General features: G+C 36.0%; 3 protein-coding genes across 9 annotated transcripts; 2 read left to right on the forward strand and 1 right to left on the reverse strand.

Moving 5' to 3' along the window:
* Positions 1-52: 52 nt before the first annotated feature.
* On the forward strand, positions 53-9265 carry LOC105332376 (WD repeat-containing protein 47). Of its 6 annotated transcripts, none has more exons than XM_066077470.1 (10): positions 53-1674; positions 2082-2501; positions 2583-2852; positions 3733-3836; positions 3974-4140; positions 4298-4464; positions 4854-5024; positions 5211-5333; positions 5796-6014; positions 7042-9265. In XM_066077470.1, the coding sequence occupies exons 1-10, from the start codon at positions 195-197 to the stop codon at positions 7185-7187; spliced, it is 3267 nt and encodes a 1088-aa protein (XP_065933542.1). In that variant the 5' UTR covers positions 53-194; the 3' UTR covers positions 7188-9265. The 6 variants fall into 6 exon arrangements, with proteins under 6 accessions (XP_065933542.1, XP_065933544.1, XP_011433251.3 ...); XM_066077472.1 differs by having other exon boundaries at positions 3736-3836; XM_011434949.4 differs by having other exon boundaries at positions 2601-2852.
* On the reverse strand, positions 9010-14841 carry LOC105332377 (negative elongation factor E). Its single transcript, XM_011434955.4, has 10 exons — positions 14691-14841; positions 14444-14516; positions 14168-14226; positions 13951-14022; positions 13725-13805; positions 13570-13624; positions 13214-13403; positions 13042-13096; positions 11749-11857; positions 9010-9515 (listed from the first exon to the last, which is right to left on the reverse strand). Exons 1-10 carry the CDS (start codon positions 14769-14771, stop codon positions 9439-9441), a joined length of 852 nt encoding a protein of 283 aa, XP_011433257.3. The 5' UTR covers positions 14772-14841; the 3' UTR covers positions 9010-9438.
* Positions 14842-15010: 169 nt separating this feature from the next.
* Positions 15011-21213, forward strand: LOC105332373 (queuine tRNA-ribosyltransferase accessory subunit 2). Of its 2 annotated transcripts, none has more exons than XM_020068968.3 (11): positions 15011-15201; positions 16067-16148; positions 16297-16360; positions 16436-16540; positions 16842-17012; positions 18344-18443; positions 18550-18638; positions 18752-18852; positions 19524-19660; positions 19981-20106; positions 21012-21213. In XM_020068968.3, exons 1-10 carry the CDS (start codon positions 15072-15074, stop codon positions 20067-20069), a joined length of 1068 nt encoding a protein of 355 aa, XP_019924527.3. In that variant the 5' UTR covers positions 15011-15071; the 3' UTR covers positions 20070-20106; positions 21012-21213. The 2 variants fall into 2 exon arrangements, with proteins under 2 accessions (XP_019924527.3, XP_011433249.3); XM_011434947.4 differs by having other exon boundaries at positions 15014-15201; positions 19524-19649.
* Positions 21214-26328: the final 5115 nt, after the last annotated feature.

The raw sequence follows: 26328 nt of genomic DNA on the forward strand, positions 1-26328 counted from the left end.
TTTTCGGCTATCTTCGACTTTATGTTGAGAGTTTGTACTCACAAACCGAAGAGTTCCGAGTAGAACAAGAATTTTTATTCAAAATGGTGGAGAAAATTCTGACGATGGCGAAAATAAATCAGTGTGACTGTGTCTGTGGGTAAACTCTCTCCTCCAGAATAAATGTAATTGGACCATTCCCAGAAATTTTGAATATGCCTGCTCCAAGTATTATTGTGGACGAGACCGATGTGGTCAGACTGGTATCAGAATTTTTGCACAACAGAGATCTGAATATTTCTATGCTTTCGGTAGAAAGAGAAACGGGTATCATCAATGGCGAATTTTCTGATGACATGTTATTTCTTAGACAGCTGATTTTAGACGGTCAATGGGATGATGTTATCGATTTTATCCAACCTCTGAGTTCCGTTGAGACTTTCAACTACACAAAATTTCAGTACATCATTATGAAACACAAATATCTTGAGCTTTTATGCATCAAGTCAGAACCAAGTGTAATGCAGAATTATGATTTCACCGTAGAAGAGGTAGTTAAATGTCTGAACAGTTTAGAAAGCTTATGTGTTTCTAAAGAAGATTACAATAACTTGTGCTTGCTTTTAACAATTCCCAAAATTTCTGATCATCCGGAATACCAGAATTGGAATCCAAGTAATGCCAGAGTGAAGTGTTTCCGAGATGTAACCCCCCTTGTGGAGAAGTATCTTACACCCATGGATCAATCCAAAAAGAATGCAAAAACAGCTGAGGATGACAGACTTCTTCAGCTAGTGCTGAAGGGCATTCTTTATGAATCTTGTGTTGAGTATTGCCAGCAGAGAGCAACCAGCTCTGAGGCATGTGATGAAATGACATTTCCTGCTCTCCTCACAAATTCTGGATTTAGTGATGCTGATCTTAGTTTAATTTCCTGGTTGCAACACATACCAAACGAAACATTCTCTTGCCCCTTTGAGCAGAAATCATTGAAATTTGACATAAGACAGTTAGTAAAACCAACTTTAGAAGCATCATGGTCAGAGCAAATTCTAGTGACCCCTATCAAACCCAAGCTGTTTCCTCATTCAGCTGTTCCCAACATGAGACCAAGGTCTGCAGATGTCATGACAAGATCTTTAAACCCACAGTTTGATGGCTTGAGTCGAGGGCTCTGGCAGGGGGGAAGGAAGAACATGTCTGCCTCGGTCAGTGGAAGCAGCACACTGTCACAGTCCATGTCTGTTGTGTCTGGCATTGGTCTGAATAATGCTTTAAAAGACCCCATGCAGATGTCGATGGATAAACTGTTTTCAGAAGGAGAGATGGTGAACACTCAAAGTTCGACAGTATTGGAGGAAAATTCTCCAAGACAGAAAGTTGAAGAAGGAAAGCCTCAGACAAATAAAAACCTAAACCTGAATGATGAGACAAAGCCAACTCCACCTGTTGCAACTATAGCCCCACAAGACAAGTTACAGAACAAAAATAATCCCAAGCCAACTGTTGATGAAGAAATGAGCAAGTCATCCACAGAACTGTTAAAGGAATTTCAGCGGCAGAAACAGGTGTGTAGAGAACAGATAGAGATATATGAGCAACAGCGAGAGAAGATGCTGAAGGAGCTGATGACGATTGAAAGCAAGACCAGCATGATTGACAACAGAGAGGGACCGGCCACACAGGAGCAGACAGGTAGGATACAGGTGTTCACTGTGTTTTAGGTATTCTGTGTCAGCTGTTAGGTGAGGTATATGTCAGACATTGTTACTTCCAATTCTGTTGTTGTCCTATCAGTGTTTGTTTAGTTGTTGTTACCTAGTACTTTGTTCATTAGTTTTGTTTTTGTTTATGTATATATACTATTTATGTGATTTTTTTTCGTTATTTTGTGTTAGTGTTCAAAACTATATTCTAGGCTAGAAAAACATACAGTGTATTATATTATTATGACCATTATGATTTTAAAATATCACATATTAAATGAAATCTGTAGGGAAGACCAAGTGAAAATCACAAGGTTTAGGGTACATAACAGAGTCTGACAAGTTGTTTCTATATTTCTTTGATTTATGTTTTATATTATACATTCTGTTTTACAGAGTCCATTTTCCCACAAAATCCAGGCTCGCATTCAAATCAAACTAACAATGTTTCACACATAAACCAGACAAACAAGCTCAATAGTAAACCTGTTCAAAAACATTCAAACAGTCCCACAAATGTCAACACAGTAAATTCTCAGACTGTCCCAACACCCATCCCTGATGTTAACCCTGTCTGTAACAGACAAACCAGCCCTGTGACACACCCTGTAACCCACATCTACCAAGTAGACAGTCTGGCCAATACCCCCACCTGTGAGTTTGTGGTTGGGGGTCACGAGCTAGGGTCAGACAGGAGCATTCTGACCCCGGTCAATGTTGAGGAAACCAGCAAAGTAAACCCTCCACCAAGCCCTAACACATTACCCAGAGAATCAGCACCTGCCATAGACTCATCAAGACAGCCAGAGCCTACAGGTAATTTACTGTAGATTAAATGATACTAGCTAACCTCACAAAATTATGAAAGAATTATTGTAACTAACAAACTTGTAACAGCTTTAGCCTCTGTCACAGGCCGTTCTACCACCCACTCCACTAAATCTGTCAAAGCTAAAGCCACACCCAATACCCAAGGCAGTCAGGGTAAGCCTGCTACCAGCAGAAAAACAAACACAACTGCATCTGCAGGTAGAGAAAAATGTGCAGACTCAAAACCTACAAAGACAACAGGTTCAAAATCCTTGGGCCGTGGGACTGCCACAAGGCCCACAACTCTGACCCCTGGAGGTCTGGGTAGAGCCAAGAGGGCGCCAGTGCCCAGTAAAGGTGACCATGTGATGCATGACAACCTGCATCAAATGCCTGTCTCAACAGATTATGGGATGAAAATAGTTCTGTTTTGAAGGAAATGTTTTGTTGCAGCATCCCTTCATGTTTAATCAAATTTCCATCCTATGACTACTTATTCGGGTTTTTGCAGCCTGGATGTGCAGTAGATTATTGATATTAATATCATTTTGCAGACAAGATGGTCTTTGAATGAATTCCATTTCATTCCCTTGATGGATGTTGTTAGAGTTTTGCTGTACATGATGTAGTTACAGACTGGTATTGATTGTTGGATCAGTCTTGTCTTTGAATCTACAGAATCATCCCCCTGAACCCTTCACATGATAATCTTTACTAACAAAGCATGTTCATATCTTTACATCTTGAATTATGTGCCATAAATTATAAATAATAAAAGTTTACTCATGTATGTGTGAAATCTGCTAAATTAAAAACAGAAAAAAATATGTTAGTAGAAATGTCATATGATAATCACAAATATTAAGCGCATGATCTATTTGTAGAAATTTTGCTATCTTTAGCATGGAATTGTGCTTTTGGTTGTCAATTTATGTTGTAAAATTGATTGTTGTAATGTATGGACATTTTATATTATAATGATATATTATCAATTTTATTTATGATACTTGTTGAAAAGAATATGATCTATTAACTGTCTATCAAAACAGACACTCACCTAGTCCAAAGGACAACGCCAGTAACCAATTCATGATAAATCTTTATACCTGTACTAAAGATAGTAAATGTTCAAATGGTTATTTATAAAGTTTATTTTTAAAGAAAAAAAATTAAATGAAGAGGAAAAAATCAATTGTATCCTATTTCATCTTCGCATTCTACATTTGAAATAATTTAGTAGACAATAAGCCCGCTGTTGTTGGGGGAGTCGGAACCAAACCAATTGGACCAGTAATATCTCAGAGCCCCAAAAAGACGCCCAGACCCGTCAGCCAGATTGATGTAAGATTCTGTTTAGTTTTGATTCTTTCTCTGTCAAACACAAAATTATTGAGATTTTATAAAGGAGGTTCATAAATGAATACACATTAGAAGGTAAACTATAGTGTGATACGCATGTATTTCAATCTGTTTGTTAGCTTGAGGACCAGAAGATGTCCCGCCCTAAGTTTGTCCCGATCTGTCGTCTGGAGGACCCCCAGGCTATCCGGACGGTTGCCTTCCATCCCTCCGGAACCATGTTCGCTGTCGGATCCAACTCCAAGACCCTGCGGGTCTGTGCCTTCCCAGATGTTTCCAATCTCAGGTAAAAATTCATTGTCTTTTTGAAAAACAATATACATCTATGATGATATTGTGTAGGATTTAAATAATGTAAAGATTTAAAGCAGTATATACCGGGTAAATTATCTGAAGACTTTTCTTGAACTCCAATATCTGTTAAAAGAGATGTTTTAACACAGTGAGACTCACGAGACATTTGAGACACAGACCATGTACACAAAGCACAAGCATCACAAGGGCTCAATCTACTGTGTGGCCTGGAGCCCCATGGGGGATCTACTGGCCACCGGCTCCAACGACAAGACCATCAAGATGTTCCAGTACAACATGGACATGAACGCACAAGGTAAACTGAACTTACAGGATAGATTGTAAAGACTAGTACATGTATTAGGAATGGGAATTCTCTTGTTTACCAATTTTTGTAGGAAGATGTGTAAGGATACACACATGTAGTATGTGTGGGTTAGTTTGAATAATTTTTGTAATTCACAAATTCAAAATCATAGATTATGACACTATTCCAGCATAAAATTTACACTGAAACAACTTTGACTTTGTCACAAGGATACATTTTACTATAACTTATACTACCTCTGATTTGCTAATACATAAAAGGTATCAAGTTTTGCTCTTGGTTGACAATAAAAATTGATTAATCTTGCATCTGAAACTCTCTTGCTGTACATCAGTACACCTTCGTTATACATGTACCGGTACTTGTTTACCTTGCAGGGCCTGAAATGGAGTTATCCTTTCATGACGGTACAGTACGAGACATGGTCTTTATGCAGGACACAATAAATCGGTCGTCTCTGTTGATCAGTGGAGGGGCAGGGGATTGTAAGATCTACGTCACAGACTGTGAGACCGGCATGCCTGTACGAGCAATGGCCGGACACTCGGGTATGAATTTTCAAGAGAATAAAAAAAATTTAAGAGAATATAAAAAAAATCACTTGCATTAAAAAATTTATTTGATAATTTAAATTTGTTTTTTCCATTTTTATACAAAAGATTAATAAATTTGATAAATGTAAGCATTTGTAACACTTTGGTACTACTGTTAAAAAGTGTTGGGTATGTTTTTAGGTCATGTGTATGCCCTTCATTCCTGGGGTGGCTGTATGTTTGTCAGTGGATCAGCAGACAAGACGGCCAGGTTCTGGGACCTCCGAGCTTCCACCGCAATCACTGTTGTTCCTAGCTCCACTGGTACGTACAGTCCATCTACAGCTTATTGTAGATTCCTTTTATTTATACGGGTACTGAATTCCATGATTCAAAGGTTTTGCATCAAAAATCGAGAATATAAAATCGCATACACCAATTTTTTTCATAATTCCAAATAGTTTACATCCGGGAGATGTGCTTTTATGATTTTTCGCGGAGATTACCGTAATTCCTTGTGTTTACCGTAATTAGGAATTTACAGCATTGAATTGCCTAGTAATCTTTATGTACAGGGACCACTGTTCTACTTGCTTGTAGATGACTAGTAATCATGTGAATAAAATGAAACATAACTTTGTACTCCAAGAGCCTGTAAATCACTGTGATGGTGGTTCCATTTTAAGAAGAGTAATGTATTAATATAATGGCTACACAATTTAGAATGTATTGAATAACCTTTTTCTCTGTAAGAAATTATTCACAATTTGATTTCTTTCTTCCAAGGGAGTGCTTTTGCCTCAGTATGTGTGGACCCCTCGGGGCGCCTCCTGGCCTCAGGCCATGAAGATGGCAGCGTGATGCTGTATGACATCAGAGGGTCGAGAGGGATCCAGAGCTTCCGACCCCACTCTGGGGAGTGTCGCACAGTCCGATTCTCAATGAACGCTTTCTATCTGCTGACTGGCTCATATGACAAGAAGATCATTATGACTGACATGCACGGTATGTACATGTTTATAAAAGGACTTTGTCAAACCTTGTTATCTCATACTGTATGGGACTGAGAAAAATTAATTATACCCCCCTTCAAAAAGGGAGGGCACCAACAGTTTCTGTTCATTTTCTTCGCAGAGGATGAACATATTGAAATGAAATTTCGTATACAGGTTTATCATGATAATATCTAGGTAAAGTTTGATATTTGGTACAATCGAGCAATTTTCGACAGAGTTATGGCCCTTGGACGTAGAAAAATTCAAGTTATTTGCTGTTTCCGCTCATTTTCTTCGCAAAGGGTGAACCTATTGAAATGAAAGGTATACAGATTTATCATGATAATATCTAGGTCAAGTTCGATATTGGGTACAATCAAGCAATCTTCGACAGAGTTATGGCCCTTGGACGTAGAAAAATTCCAGTTATTTGCAGTTTCCACTCATTTTCTTCATAGAGGATGATCATATTGAAATGAAATTTTGTATACAGGTTTATCTTGATAATATCTACTGGGTAGGTCAAATTTGTATTGGGTACAGTCGAGCAATTTTCGACAGAGTTATGGCCCTTGGGAGTAGAAAAATTCCAGTTATTTGCAGTTACCGCTCATTTTCTTCGCAGAGGATAAACATATTGAGATGAAATATGGTACACAGGTTAATCCTGATAATATCTAGGTCAAGTTCGATTTTGGGTATGATAGAGCAATTTTCAATAGAGTAATGCCCCTTGGACTTAGAAAAATTCCAAATATTTGCAGTTTATGTTCATTTTCTCTGTGGATGTTTCAAAGGGAGGGGGGCATAAGTGTTTCACAAACATCTCTTGTTAATTAAAGATTTGGAGATAAAATAAAACTCTTAAAATAAATGGTTAGGACTTCCAAATCTTGTGTTTTACTTGTATCGAAAGGAAACCAACTGTATTAAAACAATTTGTTATTCTTTTTAATTAATATAAGTGTGCAAATTTCATACATGATGTAGATTTTAACTTCTGCTTTAACTTGATTTTTTAACTGTTCATTTAACAGGTGACCTTCTTCGACCCCTACCCAGTGTGGTGGTGGCAGAACATGAAGACAAGGTCATTCAATGTCGATGGCACCCAAGTCAGCTGGCCTTTATCAGCTCCAGCGCTGACCGACATGTAACCTGCTGGGGACTTCCTGTTGTCTGAGCCCCCCAACCACCCAAGAACTGCTATATATATGGCTTTATCTGAACCAATTTGTACAGTGCTTTATGTTTGAACTTTAAACCTTGTTCATATGTTTGCAGATATACAATAGATTTATAGATATTTTATGAATCCAATAATTTCATGTCTGGTTATTGCAAAATACATGTTTACTCACATTCATGGACTTTGAACTTCAAAACACCATAAACCAAGAATTATTCAAGTGCAATAAATATTGGTTAGATTTGAAGCAATATACAAAAAGTACTTCTGGAATTAAAAAAGAATTAATACTTGCTTGCAGAAATTAATCATTGCAGAAAAATTATCAACTTGCCAGAAAAAAAATTGTATAAAAATTAGGTTTATACAGTTTTTAAGTGAAACAAAATTGGGTGCTTTGATAACAAAAGTACAATGCACAAGTCAGTGAAAGAAAATTAAGAAAAGGAAAGCTTTGAACTTGCTGGTGTTTTGAGTTCAAAGTACATGGATATGGGCAAACTTTAGTAAATATTATTGTACATAGGAGATATATAGTTTGTGCACATTGTAAAGAGCTTTTATATAAAAACATTTACACAACCAGTGTGCACTGCCATGATTATTTTATGATTATGTTTACCGGTAATTATCTCATTTCTTTTGGAATTTATTATTTGTGTTTATAATGTTTTTCTTGACGTATATATCAGTAAGTAAGAACTTACTGAACTGGTTATTGAAGAGAAAGAAAGAGAGAGAGGCTGGAAGTTTGACTACTTTACACTTCTAAAGCTTGCTTACAATGATGTACAGTTTATTTTACATGTTTCTGAAGCACTTGTATATATTTTAAGCATTATGGAGGTTTTTATACAGTTGTATAAACCAGTGCCATTATATCTAGTCAAATACTTGTGTGTGTTACTTCATGCAAGTGATATTTTTTGTGTCATGTCGCCATTTAGCAGTTTATCCTTCAAGTACTTAAATTGTGGTCTCATGGTTTTGTTTGCTTGTTTACAGCTATTTTCTTACCATACAAGGTTTCTGTTGTTTACACAAGTAACCAACTGTACAAATGATTCTGTCCCCAAATATTTAGTCTGTGATGCTGACAAGTTGGGTATTATATTTACAGATTTTGTTTTCTCTTTTTTTTTGTGATGGCTTTCATTCCGCCCATTATTTTTCTTTTGGTTGGTTTTTCCTCCCCTGTGAAGATTTTTTTTATTTTATTTATATTATATTTCCCACCATTATTACCCATTTATATAGACTGTATAAAGAATAGAGTTCCATTATACAAATATATTCCTATGTGTTGTGAAAGATAAATACATGTATTCACATTATACATAGTATAGTATCTCACTATTTATTGTATACCATTCTTACTTATCTGTAGATCTGAGATTTGTACACATGTATTGTGCATGTTAACTGTATTACACACAGAAGAGGAAAGAGGACAAGTCCAAACTTGTTTCTGGAAATTCATGGATGTAGGATTTTTATGAAAAAATATAAAAAATGTTTATTTAGAAAAAATTACATTCAAAGATTTGCAAAAAAAGATTATTACATGATTTGAAAAATTAGGCTTTTAGAATATCAATTGATAGATTCAGCTTGACCTTTTGTGTACAAGTTTGGCTCTGTACCTGACAGTTTAAAAAAATACCCAAGATTTTGATGTAAATTCATATACTGAGTGAACTTATTTGTAGATATCACTCACATGTATTGCTAAATCAATCTAACAAATGCAACATGTAATTTCAAACTTTATAACTTAATAATGATTAATTAGGACACAGTAACAAAAATTTTGAAATTAACTAGTGGGAAGAACATTAATTTCATTTTTCACCCTATTTCTGTTACAATTTTAGTTTTGCTTTACAATGTACATTTTTGAAAATATAAATTCAACTTTTGTACATGAATAGCTTTTGTCACAGAGACAGATTTGCTAGGTACGGGACTGAGTTAGGCTTCGCATGTTCAGCTCATTCTTTTGATGTTACTGTCTTTGCAAACTTTTTTCAAATTTTCTTGCAGTAAAGGTAGAATAAACTCCACAAGAATTATGTGTTGTTTTTTTGTGAACTCTCATTTAGTCCTCAGTTAACACTGCCCACTGTATGTCAATGTATTGACGGTGAGATGTTGACCTCTTGTTAACACTGGACTTTAACTATAATGGACATAGTGGCTGCACTGAGTGGTCTAGTCTTGTACAACACTACAACAGGGCTGACAATCAAAAGATATCCTCCGCATCATAGCTCACAATCTCCCTCTTGTCTTTGTAGGAGCTCTTCTGAGAATTACTGGCAGCTAAAAGATAACAATTTGTAACCCTGGTAAATGTCTTGCATGAATAATGTAAAACAGGTACATAATTTGGAGTTTAATAATAAATGTTTCCTAATTGTGGGTATACATGTATGTGGTACCAATACATTTGATTTCACAAGTATGTTATTGTACAAGACTCTTAACAAAACACTATGTAGACAAGAATAGAATTCCACGGTCCCCCGCCGGTCAAGCAGTATACTAGTATACTGTATATTGGAATATTTTCAAACATTCAGGGCTGTTCCAGAATTAAATGTGTGGGGAGGTTGGGAGGAACATTTTTTTACCCCCACCACCCATTTTTTATACCCCCGCTCCGAAGGAGAGGGGGTATACTGTTTTACCCTTGTGTGTCTGTCTGTCTGTCCGTCCGTTTGTCCGTCTGTCTGTCTGTCTGTCCGTAACAAAAATTTCTGTCGCATTTATCTCAGCAACTATTTATCGCAGATGCTTGAAATTTTAACACAGTGTTTGTTAAGGCATGCCATATCGTGGGATATATTTTTGTACCAATCGGATGTCAACTTCCTGTTAAATGACGACTTTGCTTATTTTTTAACCAAAATTTTCAAACAAATTTTCGTCAAAGATTTCTCAGCAACTGTTTATCGCAGATGCTTGAAATTTTTACACTGTATTTGTATAGGCATGCCATATCGTGGGATATATTTTTGTACCAATCAGACGTCAACTTCCTGTTAAATGACAACTTTGTTTATTTTTAGCCAAAATTTTCAAACAAATTTCCGTCAAAGAATTCTCAGCAACTGTTTATCGCAGATGCTTGAAATTTTTACACAGTATTTGTATAGGCGTGCTATATCGTGGGATGTATTTTTGTACCAATCAGACTTCAACTTCCTGTTAAATGACGACTTTGTTTATTTTTAGCCAAAATTTTCAAACAAATTTTCCTCAAAGATTTCTCAGCAACTATTTATTGCAGATGCTCGAAATTTTTACACAATATTTGTATAGGCATTCCATATGGTGGGATATATTTCTCTACCAATCGGGTGTCAACTTCCTGTTAAATGACGACTTTGTTTATTTTTAGCCAAAATTTTCAAACAAATTTTTGTCAAAGATTTCTCAGCAGCTATTTATCGCAGATGCTTGAAATTTTAACACATTATTTGTTTTGGCATGCCATATTGTGGGATATATTTTTGTATCAATCGGATGTCAACTTCCTGTTAAATAATGACTGTTTATTTTTTGCCAAAATTTTTAAACAAATTTTCGTCAAAGATTTCTCAGCAGCTATTTATCGGAGATGTTTGAAATTTTTACACAGTGTTTGTTAAGGCATGCCATATCGTGGGATATATTTTTGTACCAATCAGACGTCATCTTCCTGTTAAATGAGTACTTTGTTTATTTTAGCCAAAATTTTCAAACAATTTTCCTCAAAAATTTCTTAGCATCTATGTATCGCAGATGCTTGAAATTTTAACACACTATTTGTATAGGCATGCCATATTGTGGGATATATTTCTGTACCAATCAGATGCCAGCTTTCTGTTAAATGTCGACTTTGCTTATTTTGCATATTCACATCAGAGCGGGGGTATCACTAGTGAGCATTGGCTCACAGATATCTTGTTTTTTCTATTTTTCCTGTCGCAAATATATCAAAAATACTACAATCTAAAAGAACTTGACCAAGATAATAGTGGTATAAACATTTGGTATAAATTTAATGAAAATCCGTCAAAATTTGTAGGTATGAGAGCGCTTACAAGGTCAATTTTTTTTATAAAACGGAGACGTTATTGTGGTCAAAGTCCCATAACTCCAACAAAAAGTATCGACCAATGATGATTTTCGAACTTGACCAAGGTAATAGTAGTATAAACATTTGGTATAAATTTAATGAAAATCTGTCAAAATTTGTAGGTATGAGAGCGCTTACAAGGTCAATTTTTGGATAAAACAGAGTCATTATTGTGATCAAAGTCCTATAACTCCAACAAAAAGTATCGACCAATGCTGATTTTCGAACTTGACCAAAGTATTAGTGGTATAAACATTTAGTATAAATTTAATGAAAATCGGTCAAAATTTGTAGGTATGAGAGCGCTTACAAAAAAGTGTGACGGACGGACACACGGACGCACAGACGCACGCACGCACGCCCGGCATTTCTATGTCCCCGCACCGCGTTGCGGCGGGGGACAATTAAAGGCTTGCAAAAAGAGCACCATACCTATGGAGGACCAGGATTTGGTAGACTGGTCATTGTTCTGATCAAAAGATGGCTGTCTACGTGCCATGGTCACTTTTAACTGAATTCCTTCAACCATTGCCCCATTCACCTATAGAGGAAAGTAATGAAACAATGTCAAACAATATTAAACTATTACGGTGAATTAACCATGCATCGGACACATACCTTGGATCGGACAACTTTGTTTATAAATATACAAATAAATGTGCATGCGCTCTTGTGTTGTTTCGTATATTCCTGAATTACAACAAATGATTTTTATCATTATTAAGAATTTGACAGTCACATTGTCAAAGAAATAGCAATATAGGTATCATAAAATGACGCCAAATACGACATCATTGAAAATTTAGTTACGAAGATTTTACACTAAAGCATTATTTGAATGTTGTGCGTTTGATTGTGAATTAGTGAAAATGCACCCTCTGCGTAAAATAATTAGAAAAAAGTAAGTTTTGAAACAAAATTTGAGTAAAATAAGTCCAAGAAATTTGAACAATTAATGTCAAGGTCATTTTTGCTCCATATGTTCATTTCACCATGGATCGGACGCAAATTAACCATGCATCGGACAGTTTTCACTGCATGATTTCTTCTAATAATAAGGATATTATGTGCCCATTCCTTGTGTTATACTTTAAATGTGAAGTAAAATAAAAATTAAAAAAATAATTGATACAAACATTTTCCTCAGACCACTTAAAAATCGAGTTTTACGAACACAGGCTTTTTAGTCCAAAGTTCCTGTAGGAGCTGGCACGATAAAGAACCCCTTATGATAAATATTCATTTAAACAGAAGCACTAGTCTAAATTCCTAAATGTAGATTTGAGGATTTACATTAAAAGAAATCTGAATAGCAATTGAATAAATTAATATTTTCGAACCTTTGTATTTTTGCATTAAAACCAGAAAATGTTATTTTTAATCTCTACTGTTCTGCTATAGCTGTCCGATGCTTGGTAAATATTGTCCGATCCATGGTGAAATAGTTCAACACTTCATTAATGTGCTTTATTTTCTACATTTTGAACAATTTCACAAATTTTTCTCCAATAATTATGCAAGGGGAAAAACTGTAACTTTTAAAACAAGTTTTATTTATATTTGAACAATATTTGATGCGTGAACAAAGGGAAAAATCCAAAGGTGCCTGATGCATGGTGAAATCACCCTAAATAGAATCTCTTTTATTTATTTACCTACGGAGCAAAGGATGAAACTGTTACAATGTATCCATTGACCAAAAATTTGTTTACAACAAAAAAGTACCTCAGCAATGGCTGTATCTGCCGACTCCATTCTCTCAAAAGAAACAAAACCAACACTGAAAAACATCAAGACATCTGTGATTACAAAGGTCATATAAAATACATTAATGAAGTATTAACCTCTTACTATCATAAACAAAAATAACATATAGACCTTGTAGAAAAAGACATACTGTTTATCCCGCTCCATATTGATGTTGAGTATGGTGCCTATATTAGAGAAAGCCTTCCTGAGGATCTCCTCAGTGATCCCTAATCCATTAACATAAATCGTGTTTCCTTTCTTAGGCAGGTCGTAGTCTCGATCCCGTCTCTCCTGCTGAGCTCTTTCTTCCCTTCTTTCTTCTCTTTCACGATCATAACCTGGTGGGAAAGGGTAAATTGATCAAACTGGTTCAAATCTTCTATTAAACAATACCTGTTATTGCTGTATATAGAATTTCTTCAAATTAGAATCATGTCGTGATGAATGAAATTTTCTAAACATGTCTAATTAGGAGATAAATAGGACAGATACACAAAGTAATACCTCCGCTGACAAAACTGTCATACAGGCCCCTCATCCTTGGTCTCTGAGAAGTTTTCTGTTAAAAAAAAAAATAGCAACAAAAATTATCAAGCAATCAATATCTAAACTCTATTTTAAATAATAAATGAACGTCAAGTCAGTTTTTGCTTCTTTACATTTCCATCTTTGTCTTCTTCCTCGGCTTGAGCTGCTGAAAAAGGTTGAAATCCTACAGCTGTTGGGGTCTTCTCAGGATCCTAATAAAGAGGTCAGCACATTTCAAGAAATCCGATAATGAATACACCTTTTTAGCACTTACTTAATATTTTACAATGTATAATTCTATAAATTATACTGATGAATAAGTTTTGATATAGGCAATAATAGATGATTTCAAATTACCTTTAATTTTCTCTCTTGGTTCTTGGATCGTTTAAAACTTTGTTTCTCATTGTCTACTTTGATTTTGATCGACTGCAAAAAAAAAAGAAAATCATTGACAGTCAAAAATTATAACAAAACACTGTTTGTCAAAAAGATAATAACTTATTTCTTAGCATTTTTGCTTATCTCTGTAGGGTACATAAATAAAATATGCTGCATGATCTGCGATGTTTACCCCTGACTTGAGCAGTTTCTTGGCTTGTTCCTTGGCATCTTCTGCAGACTCAGCTGCAGCTGTAAGACAGAGATATCATTTATTATAGACATACATTTCACAGTTTATACTCAAACAATTTTACTCTGGCATAGAATGCTTGTCGATGTATTAGACTAAAAATAATATATACTTATCATTTTAGTGCAACCAATATGCTCGTTCATGTGCAAGAATTTTGATTCAGAGAATGTCACTGACGCTGGCTAATAAGGTTACTGTTTGTCACAAACTTACGTCTTTTAGCAGGAGCCGCCTCAGCTTGTACCCGCTCTGGTTTTGCTGTTCTTATTGCTTGTAATGCCTTTTTCTGTTAAAATTAAGAATTTTAGATTTATTTAGTTATTGAGTCAAACAAAAGTGCAAGGTAGAAAGTTTAAAAATCGAAAATTTTAGGTTTTCTTTATTCACAGAATGGTAGCTTGTAGAAATCTTTTCCTCCCAAAACTATCTTATTTGAATTCATTGATAAACAAAAAAATACCTTCTTTTTCAAAGTGGCATATTTTTGCTTCAAAATGAGCTCTTCTTCGGTTAAATTTTGTGGAAAATTGACGTAAACCATTTTTACAAGTAGATAAAAATTACTCTTCTTAAAATGGAGGTAACAAAATGGTCGGTTACACTAATTAACGAAATGCTCGAATTAAAAGTCTAAAACAGAATTCTCAAGTTTCATCTATTGCTCTATAAAATCTCATTTTTATTATTTCGTAAATAAATTTTGTCTTTATCATTTATTGAAATGCTAATATAAAATTCTTCTGACATAATATAAAATATTTTAAAACTTGTATTATGATTCATGTAGTTAGCGCACCTTGAAGGAAAACGTGTGCCTACTTTCACTTTACCAAATATTGTGATGAGATTTTCATTACGATCCGTGTCGCATTGTGGCTGTCGAGTGGGAACACTCTCGTGTACAAGAGCGGTGAATGATGGAGAGAACAAAGAAGTGGAAACCCCTCTGTGTACACTCTATACGAAAAAGGGTAAGCATTGTGTATAGAACTGGGGATATAAGTTCTGTAGTGTCCCGTTTGAAATAGTAAATGAATCATGTATTTGATTAATTGGTCACCTGAGTCGCACTGTGAAAAGAAATTGTGAATAAAAACAAATAATGTACTGGTTTTATACATACATGGTAAATGTAAAAATGCATCTAATACATGTAATATAATTGGGATTTTACTTATGTGTTAAAATTCCAAAAACTGTGCCAGATACATACCGGTACATGTTAATTGATGCTAAATTACATGTATTTTAATACTAAACTTTGATCTATTACTTTGTACGAACAACAAGATGTATATTTCCAAGTTTAATGCAGCAGGGACGTATATATTAATGGGATAGGCAAATCTCGCGAGTCTCGCCGAAATCATGCGGTACGTGATTTCTTAGGTAATTTTTAACTTCATATATCTATAATGTTATCTGATATATTGTTATAAAAACTTAAACAAACTATCTTGAAATTATTCTAGAATTGTTATTTGTACTTTATAACCCTGATGATCTGATCATAATTATGACAGAGTTCTCAAAACCCCGAGACCCATTTTTGCCCCATTTCCAAGAGTACGTAAAAATTGATGTTTATTTTCTTTATATCTAAATTAGTTTACTACATGTGATTAAAAATGTATGAAAAAGCTATTCCTTTTAACAAGAGGAAATAAATAATCTAATGAAATATGAATATTTTACTGGGATAAAACAGAGTTTTAAAAACATGTCAAGATAGTTTGGGAAGTATCGGTAAACATGGTGAATGTAGAAGTTGCCTATCCCATTAGTATATACGTCCCTTGTTACAGGTATTACTTCATCTTTATTTTATCCTTTTAGGCAGTGCTCCATATCTTTCAGTTGACATGCTGAAAAGAATTGAAAAATTACCTCACATTGCAAACATGCATTTATCTTCTCTGTGAGTTATGTTAATATTTTATTACTAGTAATATCTTAAAATTGTTTGCCTCTCCTAATTGAAAGTACCGGTGATCAACTCTTATTTTTGTGATTTTTTTCATATTATTGAATAGCCATATTGACTCCAATAAGACATTTCCTTTTAGGGCAGATTATACAGAAGCTTTAAATAAGTTCCAGCATGGTGTTGGCCAGTTTACAGCATTGCAGGTATTCCTTGTTCAGAATTTAAACATTTGTATTCATATTTTACTGTTTGTAAATTCCTGGCTTCTTGTTTCACAGGATTTTTTGGTGTACATCTCTGTACATGACACAGGTATAGAGATCCCCTCCGGATACAACACAAAGGCAGGCACAGCTGTCTGGAACAAAGCTGGCAAGAAACTGGTCAGTAAACATAAATAATTTGTTATTGATATGCTCCCTTATAGTAAATCAGATCAAACAGTATATTCTCTGGTAGAAACTGGTCAATGAAACTGATCTGAGTTCTTAATATTCTCCCCTTTAGAAACTAGTTGTGTGATGCTATCAAGACATGTATATGGTAGTCCCCGATACTTGTTGTAGATATCTTCTCTATTCTCATCATGTGACACCAAGTTCGATATTTCAAGAAATTTTGGATATTCTTATGCATAAAGATTTCATATTCTACATGGCATTAAAATGCAAGTGAATTTTGTAGATAGAGCCCCAGCAGTTTGTGAAATGTCAGGAGGCCTTCCGTCCCACTTTCTACCAAGCCCTGTCTGACAGTGACACTGACAAGAATTCTGGGAAGAAGCGTGCAATGAAAGCTGTGGACCGGACACTTGACTTCCTGGACACGATACTAGAATTACATAAAAAGTCAGAGGTGAGACACGACAAAAATTCAATCAGTCCTTGCTTTCTTTCTTTATTTCCTCCCAAAGGAGATTATCATAACATATTTACAAAAATACAAACATATAGACAATTGTAGAGAAAACGATATAATATAGGTCTACTATGACATTTGCTTTTCAACATTGGTAATGGGGCCTATTTAAAATCTTGTATAAATGTAAAAAATGTCCCTAAATTGAGATATAAGAGCTCTGTAATATTAAAATAAAGTCTAAAGGGAGATTTCAAATTTCTATGAAAAGTCTTTGGCAATGCTAAGTTTGAGGAGCTATGATTAGATGCTGGAGCTCCATTAAGTGTTTCAGCTTAGATCCTTTAAATGTTTGAGATGAGATACTGAAGCTCCATTAAATGTTTGAGCTGAGATACTGAAGCTCCATGAAATGTTTGAGATGAGATACTGAAGCTTCATGCAATATTTGAGATGAGATATTGAAGCTCCATGAAATGTTTGAGATGAGATACTGAAGCTCCATGAAATGTTTGAGCTGAGATACTGAAGCTCCATGAAATGTTTGAGATAAAATACTGAAGCTCCGTGAAATGTTTAAGATGAGATACTGAAGCTCCACGAAATCTTTGAGATGAGATAATAGATCTCCATGAAATGTTTGAGATGAGATACTGAAGCTCCATGAAATGTTTGAGCTGAAATACTGAAGCTCCGTGAAATGTTTAAGATGAGATACTGAAGCTCCATGAAATCTTTGAGATGAGATACTAGAGCTCCATGAAATGTTTGAGCTTAGGTATTAGAGCTCCATGTAATGTTTGAGATGAGATACAAGGGCTCCATGAAATGTTTGAGATGAGATACTAGAGCTCCATGTAATGTTTGAGATGAGATACTGAAGCTCCATGTAATGTTTGAAATGAGATACCGAAGCTCCCTGTAAAGTTTGAGATGAGATACCAAAGCTCCATGTAATGTTTGAGATGAGATACTGAAGCTCCATGTAATGCTTGAAATGAGATACCAAAGCTCCCTGTAATGTTTGAGATGAGATACCAAAGCTCCCTGTAATGTTTGAGATGAGATACTAGAGCTCCATGAAATTTTTTAGCTTAGGTATTAGAGTTCCTTGAAATGTTTGATATGAGATACATGTACTAGAGCTTTATGAAATGTTTGAGCTGAGATATTAAAGTTTATTGAATTGTTTTAGCTGAGATACCAAAGCTTTATTAAAAGTTTGAGCTGAGATATACTAGAGTTTTATGATTTGTTTTGGTGATCAACAACTTCTGTTTCCCGGTACATGGCTATTCTGTAATCTTCACCTGGGTCTTGTTTTGTAGAGACTGCGAGATGTGGGTGTGTTTGGTTCTGTGGAGGGGGGATTCCATGAGGAGGCAAGAATGAGGTCGGCCAGGGAAACAGCTGCAAGGAATGTTGATGGTGAGCAAATACCATAGGCCATGCTAGAGTTACCTCCCTTACAGCATCTCAAATTATTCTCCATTTACTGTTAAAATTTACAGCCTGAGTGAACTTTTTTTTTTAGGATTTGTGATAGAAGGTTTTTATGCACAGAATGAGAAAAATAAACAAATAGATGTTGAAGAAATAAAAGATTTATGCAACAAAGTGTTTGTAAGTATATATACTGTATATATTTGGCATATTTATAAAGAAGAAAAATATTAAAACTTCTTTTTCAGAACTATAAGTTGTGAGGTATTTTATCAAATATGTTTTTATTTAAGAAAATTTTGCCGGAGGAAAAGCCACGACTTATGCACGCTGTTTGGTCACCTGATCAGGTTGTTATGGCGTTGGAGCTTGGCATTGATGTATTTGACAGCTGGTATCCTTAACACAAACGTCTGTGGATATCATCCATTAACATATTTATTCAATGTTTACAAACTCAACAGAAACAGTATCAGTGGTAATGTTTTTAACATCATTCAGGCAGCTTATGGGTTTCTCAGCATTTTCAGTTACCAGTATAAGGAGCTGGAAATGAATCCACCATTCTTGTTTATGGCTTTTCCATGAGCTGACAAATGTAAGAAAAACCTTTGAAGCAAGGAGATGTGAAACTATAGGGCTTTCCCAAATGATATGGAAGTGAGTTCAAGAAACACTGGCTCAGCAGTCCTGCAGGTTTATTTTGTAAATAAACTGTCTGTTCATGTTAAGTAACCCCTGCTGGTGGAAATCGTATCTAATTCTTAGTGCTGATTTAATAGGTTAAAGAAACTTAAAATTCTAGCACTCTGAATTTACCATGCCCTGTAAAATTTCAAAAAAAGGGTTTTTTTTACATGATAATTTTCCTTGAAGTTTTTTTTGTATTTCATATACCTTTACATTTATTTCCTATAAATAACTTTCTTTATTTTATTGTTTTGTTTTAGTCTTCCACTGAATAACATATACATGTATATGTGATTTTTTAAATTTTCATGCAGTACACTTATTACACCCTTTTGTACAATACACATGTAGCTTTGTTTTCCTTCATTGTCCAAGTTACCCATGGCTGGTCACAGAGAGGGGTGGGGCCCTAGTCTTCTCCTTCCAGTATCACAACAATTCGGAGAATGAAAGAGAGGCTAGGTCAACTGATGGGTTCGAAATCTCCTTGAAAGATAAAAGGTATGGAACAGGTGTGTAAAGAGAGGCTGAAGTGTGTGAGGATTGGCGGATACTTCCATCTCTTTGTAGAGGGCTTCTTCACCGTACCATTCCTCAAGTGTGGAATCCGGAATCTCTCGGCCAGTAGATCTTTTTTAGTTCAAGAACAGGGTTTAAGAATTCATTTTAAATGTGTGTTCACAGCTGAAAAATATTTATAAACACACTCTGTATTTGTTATATATAAATATTTTACCTGTCAGTGATTACTTGTAAATAAATGTGGAGTGATGTGGGTGCTTAGATGCTGCCTTTTGAACACTGACATAATGTCTCTCTGGTCACTTTTCAGCATGTTTGAGGACTTCGGAGCCCCTGTACCTGGCTGCTCTTGTTACACCTGTCAGAATTTTACACGGTCCTACATTCACCATCTCCTGAACACCTCAGAGCTCCTAGCTCCAGTCCTCCTTATGATGTGAGTCCATTACTTCCTCTAGGTGCAGTCTACAGTAGTAATACTGCTAGTACTTATAAACCAATACATCAATTTTGCCTCTTGTTGAATATACCTTAGTTAATTGCACTTTGGGGATTTTGAGGGGAGGAGGGGGCATTTTTTTAATGGAATGCCGTGCAAGACTTTAGTGAATGTTGTCAGAAAATTTGGTCATGGTATGATGTGTGTAGATTAGAATTTGATCTGGTTAATTATCACCATGTGCGGTGTTTAGGGGGTATTTAGGTCACTCTGCACATAAATACTTATGGATATACATACACGCCTCTTATAAAGTTTCAAGGTTATTCAACTCAGAAAAGAACCTGAAATTCTTTATGGGATTGTACTGCTTATATCAGTGAATTTGATGCCTCTTTACCCATGATATTTTTCAAATAAGAAAAGAACCTGTGGTATTTAAAAGAGTGTGGTAATTCCCGGTCTATGTTTATACTGGAGATAGTGTTCAGAACAAATTGAAAAGAATTTTTATGTCAAATTTGATTAAATTCATTGTGAAAATGAAGTGAAATTTGATAAGAGAGTTAAGAGTGGCTTTGTAATGTATATAAAGATCAGATAAGATTTGAGGAGATAATCGTCAATAGAAAAAAAAGCTAAGGTAGATTTCTTTGACAAGAAAGGTGGTCTTGCACTGTACACACCTGAATGTATATACCTGTCCAGGTAGATGATGTCTCACCTGTATCAGCTGACACTCTGTCAATAGGCTCTCTTGTGTTATGCAGGGATATCAAAATTCAACACAAAACCAATCTCATCTTACTAGGTCATTCCTTACTGTCATTTGTTTAAAACAGATGAATGAAAATTGGTTTTGTGCATGCATTGATATTTTTTTTACCTCTTTTATTTTCCAGACACAATTTTCATCATTACTTCGAATTCTTTGAATCCCTTCGCTCATCATTGAAGACTGACCAATTCCTGAAACTAAAGACATTGATTCTAGAACAAAGGCCATCACAAGAGCCACCAAAATGACACAGTTACAGGCAGGATGGTGTGACAAAATGAGTGTGAGAAGCAGTCCTGGGACAGGATTCCTTGTGACACAATTATCACCCAGAGGGGCTACAAAATGGTGGGGGATTATTCTGATTAGAGGGGAGGTCCCAGTAAATTACACCAGTTAGTTTTACATAAATCAGAAATTGCTGTTTTTAAATAAACACTGGAAAGGAATAAGTAATGTTCCTTAGATAAAAAAAAAAAAATCAAACAAAACGACTTGTTTCAATCTTTTTCCCCTCAAATTTGTATTTAATTCTTTTTTTGTGGTTGAGGTGGGGGGGGGGGGGGGGGGGGAGAGAGAGAGAGAGAGCACGGAATGGGCTTCCTGCCTCCAGAAGGTATGCATGGTGAAAGTTTACGTGATTTCTGATTCCTGCAAGAGGGCAGTGTTTTGAGAAATTCCAAATTCCTCGATCCTCCTGATCACGGGGGATGTACGGAGTCTCCATACCTGTACCAATTGCAGGTTCACGTAATGCAACATTATATTGAATTATGTAATCATGCTTACAACCAAGAGACATATTTCACTGGTATTAATTAGCGATCGAGAATTCTACCCGGTTCTTCCAGCACGATTCGTTAATTAAAACGTAAGGGAAGCCCCTGATGTTGACTAGGGACAGACACTGCCGTAGCTCAGGGTGACATGATATTGAGTCGCTCTGTCGTATCTCTCCGTCTGGACCGCACGTGTTTTCCACTATGGAGGTTTACAGTACAGACAAAATGAAAGTCGCATTTTTTATCGCGGTGTCAAATAACTCCGTAAACCCCTCCGCGCTGTTATGGGCACGATCTGATGCCGACTCAAACATGTTGTGTAAATGTTTGAGGACGGCATTGGGGGAGATTTGTACATGAAACTAATTCTTAAGGCTTTCTTTGACAATTAAAAACGGTAAATAATTGGTCCTTGACAACCATTGAAATCAATTTCCTATAGTTTGTCTTTTCTGCAGAAACTTTTACCTCTTGCATTAAATGTCAGAATTTGTCAACTGATCGGGATTAACTATTTGCTTTGGGCATGTTAAGTTCCAGAGAGACCACCCCACTAAGGGCGAGCTATTCCAAACCTGCTGACAATGCGAATCTGGCGATTGAATTAAATACTTTTTGACACTGTAATGTTTCACAATTGATAGGGAAGTGAAGACATAGGCTATATTTAAATGGTAACTTACACTGCTATGTTTAAGCAGAGGACATAAATATGTAATGGGGCAGGTGAAGCACCTGTAAATCCGGAGAATGTTACCCCTAGAGGCCCGCGGGGTCGTTTGTCTGGGCCGTGTCTGACGCGGCGGATGCGAGAGTATGAAGATGGTTGATCAAAGTAGATTGCTGATTGACCTTCTACCGCTTATTGAATGTACCCATGTTCAACGTGGTCTTTGCAACATGCAAGTTTAAATTGGGGTGGGGGTGGGGGGGGGGGGCAGGGGGTAGGCACGTTAGTAAATTTCATCATCTAAATACTAATCGGACACTTGGCGATCCCAGAGACCCCATCAAGAAAGCGCCTGAAGACTTTTTTTGTATGTAGCTCATGGTTAATTAATGTGAAAACCCATTCAATTCCAACCGCAGGTTGAACTGGCAACAGAGAGTTTGCGGTATAACCACCCCCTCAAACAATATATCGGCAGCCGATGAGGATGCCTTTGGGTTTACCAGGCGGGGCGAGGGTGGGGTGGATGACGGAAACAGGAAATTGACCCAAGGGCATTTAATTGTCACTAGTGGCATCGATTGTGTGCAAGATTATCAATTGTTGTGATCCTGTTAGAATTTGCTGGTTAGTTAACAAAGTCTACAGAGAAGTCTGAGAACGCTAATTACAGCTAGTCGGCAAACCACAGGTAGCCCGGGTCAGGGCTGCGGTTTCTGTGGCCGAGGTGTCAGAACAGCTCAAACTTTCTGTCAATGTCGATTAGTAATGCGCTAAAATCAATGTCTGTCGCCACGGACAAAAAATGAAGAAATTAGGTTCCCATCGCCCTGGAAACTGTTTTCTGTAAACAATCACTAGGTTAGGCTGCTGAGATAGGATCTTATCGGTCCATCAGAAACCCGGTACTTGTAGGACGCTGATGATATAAACTCGGGAGAAGGGACGCGGAAGCCAGTGCCCCCTTTCTCCCGTATCAGCCTCAGTGGTTGTAAAATGTTGTGTGGCAATAACTTGATGGCCCTCAACGGAACACGGCCTCCCCTCTCCCCATTCTGATGATATTTTCATTAAACGCGATAGCAATTTATCAGAATCAATATTTTTAGATAAGCTGAAACGTTGTCCGCATAAAACATAAAATTCAAGGATCCGATTTTTCTCCTTCCTTCGAACTGCTGTTTGATTTTTGTGGTCTTTTATCGGTGAACTGATGCGGCGATGACGAGCAAGGTTAACAAATATTCACAGAGAGATAACCGTTCTTATGCCGAACTCTCCACGTCTTGGCCAATGTAACAGCTGTCAAAATTCAACTTTATGACTTTTCAAACATCTTTTGATATGATCACTTCTTTCCACATGGCTTAAATGCTTGGAAAAAAAAACCCGACTTGGCAGAGTTTCATTCACACACTTTCTTGCGTGTGAAAAATTTTAACAATTGATATAACGCCATCTCTTTTTATCCTTTTATTGTTTTTGACAATTACTTAATGTTTCTCCGAGTTATATCTGATACATCTCTCTCTCTCTCTCTCTCTCTCTCTCTCTCTCTCTCTCTCTCTCTCTCTCCGCTTTTCAGGAATCCCATTCATGCCGATAGGAATGATGTGCTCTTTGTATCTGTTTTCTCCATTCATTCGGTATACCCTTGACTGCAGTGTATATATGTGCATTCTGCTAGCAGCGCGGTTATTTCTCACGCAACATTATCTGTTTTCACTGAGAAAGTGCTTATCGTTTAACAGCATTTCCGGACAGTTGTTCAGCGCTTCCCACTCTAACACTTACATTTCCCGCCCTTTCCTCTTGGAAAAACCAAAAAATTTTCAAACTGGTACTTGCAGTAAAATATTCACTTGAAATAACATTACTTTTACATTACTCGGCAAAAGATACTGGTTGTGCAAATCAAAACGAATTACAGTTTCTTCGTCTTCTATGAAATAGAAACACCAAGAAAAGAGATTACTGACATTTCGCCACACCGTGCATGTAATTTCAGTTTGTGTCCCCCCCCCCCCCTAAAAGTTTGATAACACTTGTATTTTTTTCAAGAAAAAATGTTCAGACGCAGTAAATTACAAAAATCTAGTCGAAGTTATCACTCAAAACTACATGTGTGGTAATATAATACTCTGAGTGACATTTTAATTTTTCGCTGAAATTATGTATCATAATACAAATCTTCAAGGAGTTTTTCAAAGTTTATGTGAAACGGCAAGACCACATGAACATTTAATGACACCGCGCTCTGAATGAGAAATGCAAAAAGGTGTTTAAAACCATTATTCCAAGCACAGTGCGTGAGGAGGAAGCATAGTCGAGCACACAAATTGCTGAAAATCGAAGTCAAACTAATGTTGACATTCGTCTTCTTGTTGTTACAAATCGATTTAAAGTTTAATTGTACGCAACCAGGGGATGTACTTCAAAAAAGCGGTAATTGGAAAATGAGTTAGCGTTTGATTTTATGATTGTTTTTCCCAGATTCTGTGTCAAGATTTTATTTCTTTTTACTTAATCTATAGCAGTTTTACTGAGATCATGCCGCAAATCAAACACACAATTGGATTTTTGTGAGTTTTATTTTACTGGAGGAACAGATATGCTAAGATTTCTGACCGTGGGAATGGAGGTTCGGATGATTTCGATGGGAAACGTTTATGAAATATCATCTAATTCGAGCTTTGCCACTGCCAATTTTCATTATCGACAAGTAACCGGGGCACTTGTTTCCTTTTACAGTCATTTTCAATTAAACTGATCACAAATGAACGATTTGAGTCGAAACTCTATTTTTGGAGAATGGCGAAGTCCGAGCGCTCTAAAACCCGGATCAGCACGCGCAACACTTTCCGAATTGTTTCCATTCATTGCTGACAGGTCGCTCGTGCAGATTGAAATCTAGTCACCTGTATTCATCATTAATGTCAAAAAGACGCGATATGGGCTGCTGTTGCATCGTCTATATTCGGCTGGAAACAAAGACTGATGCAGAGAAGGTCCAATCATTTGATACTTCTTAATGAATGAAGTGAAAAGCGCCGGATTTGATCACAATTAAATGTTGAACCCATTGACTCGTGGCACGCGCAGGCCAGCAATATTAATGTAAAAGCATACAGTTGTCTCAAACAAAGGGCTGTTGAAACTGTTGAGAATAAATCAGATGACGATCTGGCATGGCCTTAAATTAGAACTGCATGAAAGCCTGCTCCGTTATTGATTTTGTTTGAAAATAATTATTATTCCTAAAATATGATTTGGGCATTTATTGCCATTTTGGTATTTTATGCCCTTTAATGTAAATGACCGAGCGTCTACTTTACCATTGGTTAGAGCAATTCATTTAAAATTTCTGACCTCGATTTCCCCTATAAACTTGACTTGGTCATTGGTCGTTCCGTATAAAGCTCGGTTTCGAATAATATTATATTTTACCATGCTTCATGCAAAAATGCTTTTCGCTTATTATATCAATGAAAATGTATCTTGACATTTGACAAAAGACCTTTCTGCCATTGCGTTCATTATTCTGTATTTTTCTGTTAATCTTTGTTTTAATTAATGGAACAGTTTAGGTACTTTATATTACTTTAAAATGGATAAGGACAAGATTCCAAAAAAATACATCCCCAAAAGACTTTCACTATTTGAAAAGGTATCAATTTTTCACCATACATGTAATAAATCTGAATGAAGATTTCCTGAAATTACCATGTACCCACAAGGCGGACTTTCATGATCTTTCGACACATCAGTCGTTTTCTTTGTAAACATGAAAAGCAAACTAAAGTATTAGCAGTGGAAGATGCTTATGTCCTTTACAAAAATTTAGATTTTTGGGAATCAAAATTTGTCATATTGCAGATATTATTTGAAAAATAATATATGTCAGAAAGGACACTTACATATTTGATGCAAACTAATACGTGTATCCGTAAATTAGGTGCATATTTAGAGGTGTAAAACTGTCCTACAGT

This window comes from Magallana gigas, chromosome 2 (assembly GCF_963853765.1).
Source record: "Magallana gigas chromosome 2, xbMagGiga1.1, whole genome shotgun sequence".
NCBI classification, from domain to species: Eukaryota; Metazoa; Mollusca; class Bivalvia; order Ostreida; family Ostreidae; genus Magallana; species Magallana gigas.

Coding starts and splice junctions, on each gene's coding strand:
- LOC105332376 (XM_066077470.1), top strand. CDS start 195: ATGCCTGCTCCAAGTATTATTGTGGACGAGACCGATGTGGTCAGACTG. Junction 2,853..3,732: donor GGCGCCAGTGCCCAGTAAAG/GTGACCATGTGA, acceptor GAAATAATTTAG/TAGACAATAAGCCCGCTGTT. Junction 5,334..5,795: donor TGTTGTTCCTAGCTCCACTG/GTACGTACAGTC, acceptor CTTTCTTCCAAG/GGAGTGCTTTTGCCTCAGTA.
- LOC105332377 (XM_011434955.4), bottom strand. CDS start 14,771: ATGGTTTACGTCAATTTTCCACAAAATTTAACCGAAGAAGAGCTCATT. Junction 13,806..13,950: donor ACCAAGAGAGAAAATTAAAG/GTAATTTGAAAT, acceptor CCTCTTTATTAG/GATCCTGAGAAGACCCCAAC. Junction 13,625..13,724: donor AAGAAGACAAAGATGGAAAT/GTAAAGAAGCAA, acceptor TTTTTTTAACAG/AAAACTTCTCAGAGACCAAG.
- LOC105332373 (XM_011434947.4), top strand. CDS start 15,072: ATGAGATTTTCATTACGATCCGTGTCGCATTGTGGCTGTCGAGTGGGA. Junction 18,639..18,751: donor ATTTATGCAACAAAGTGTTT/GTAAGTATATAT, acceptor TTTTTATTTAAG/AAAATTTTGCCGGAGGAAAA. Junction 19,650..19,980: donor ATCTCCTTGAAAGATAAAAG/GTATGGAACAGG, acceptor GTCACTTTTCAG/CATGTTTGAGGACTTCGGAG.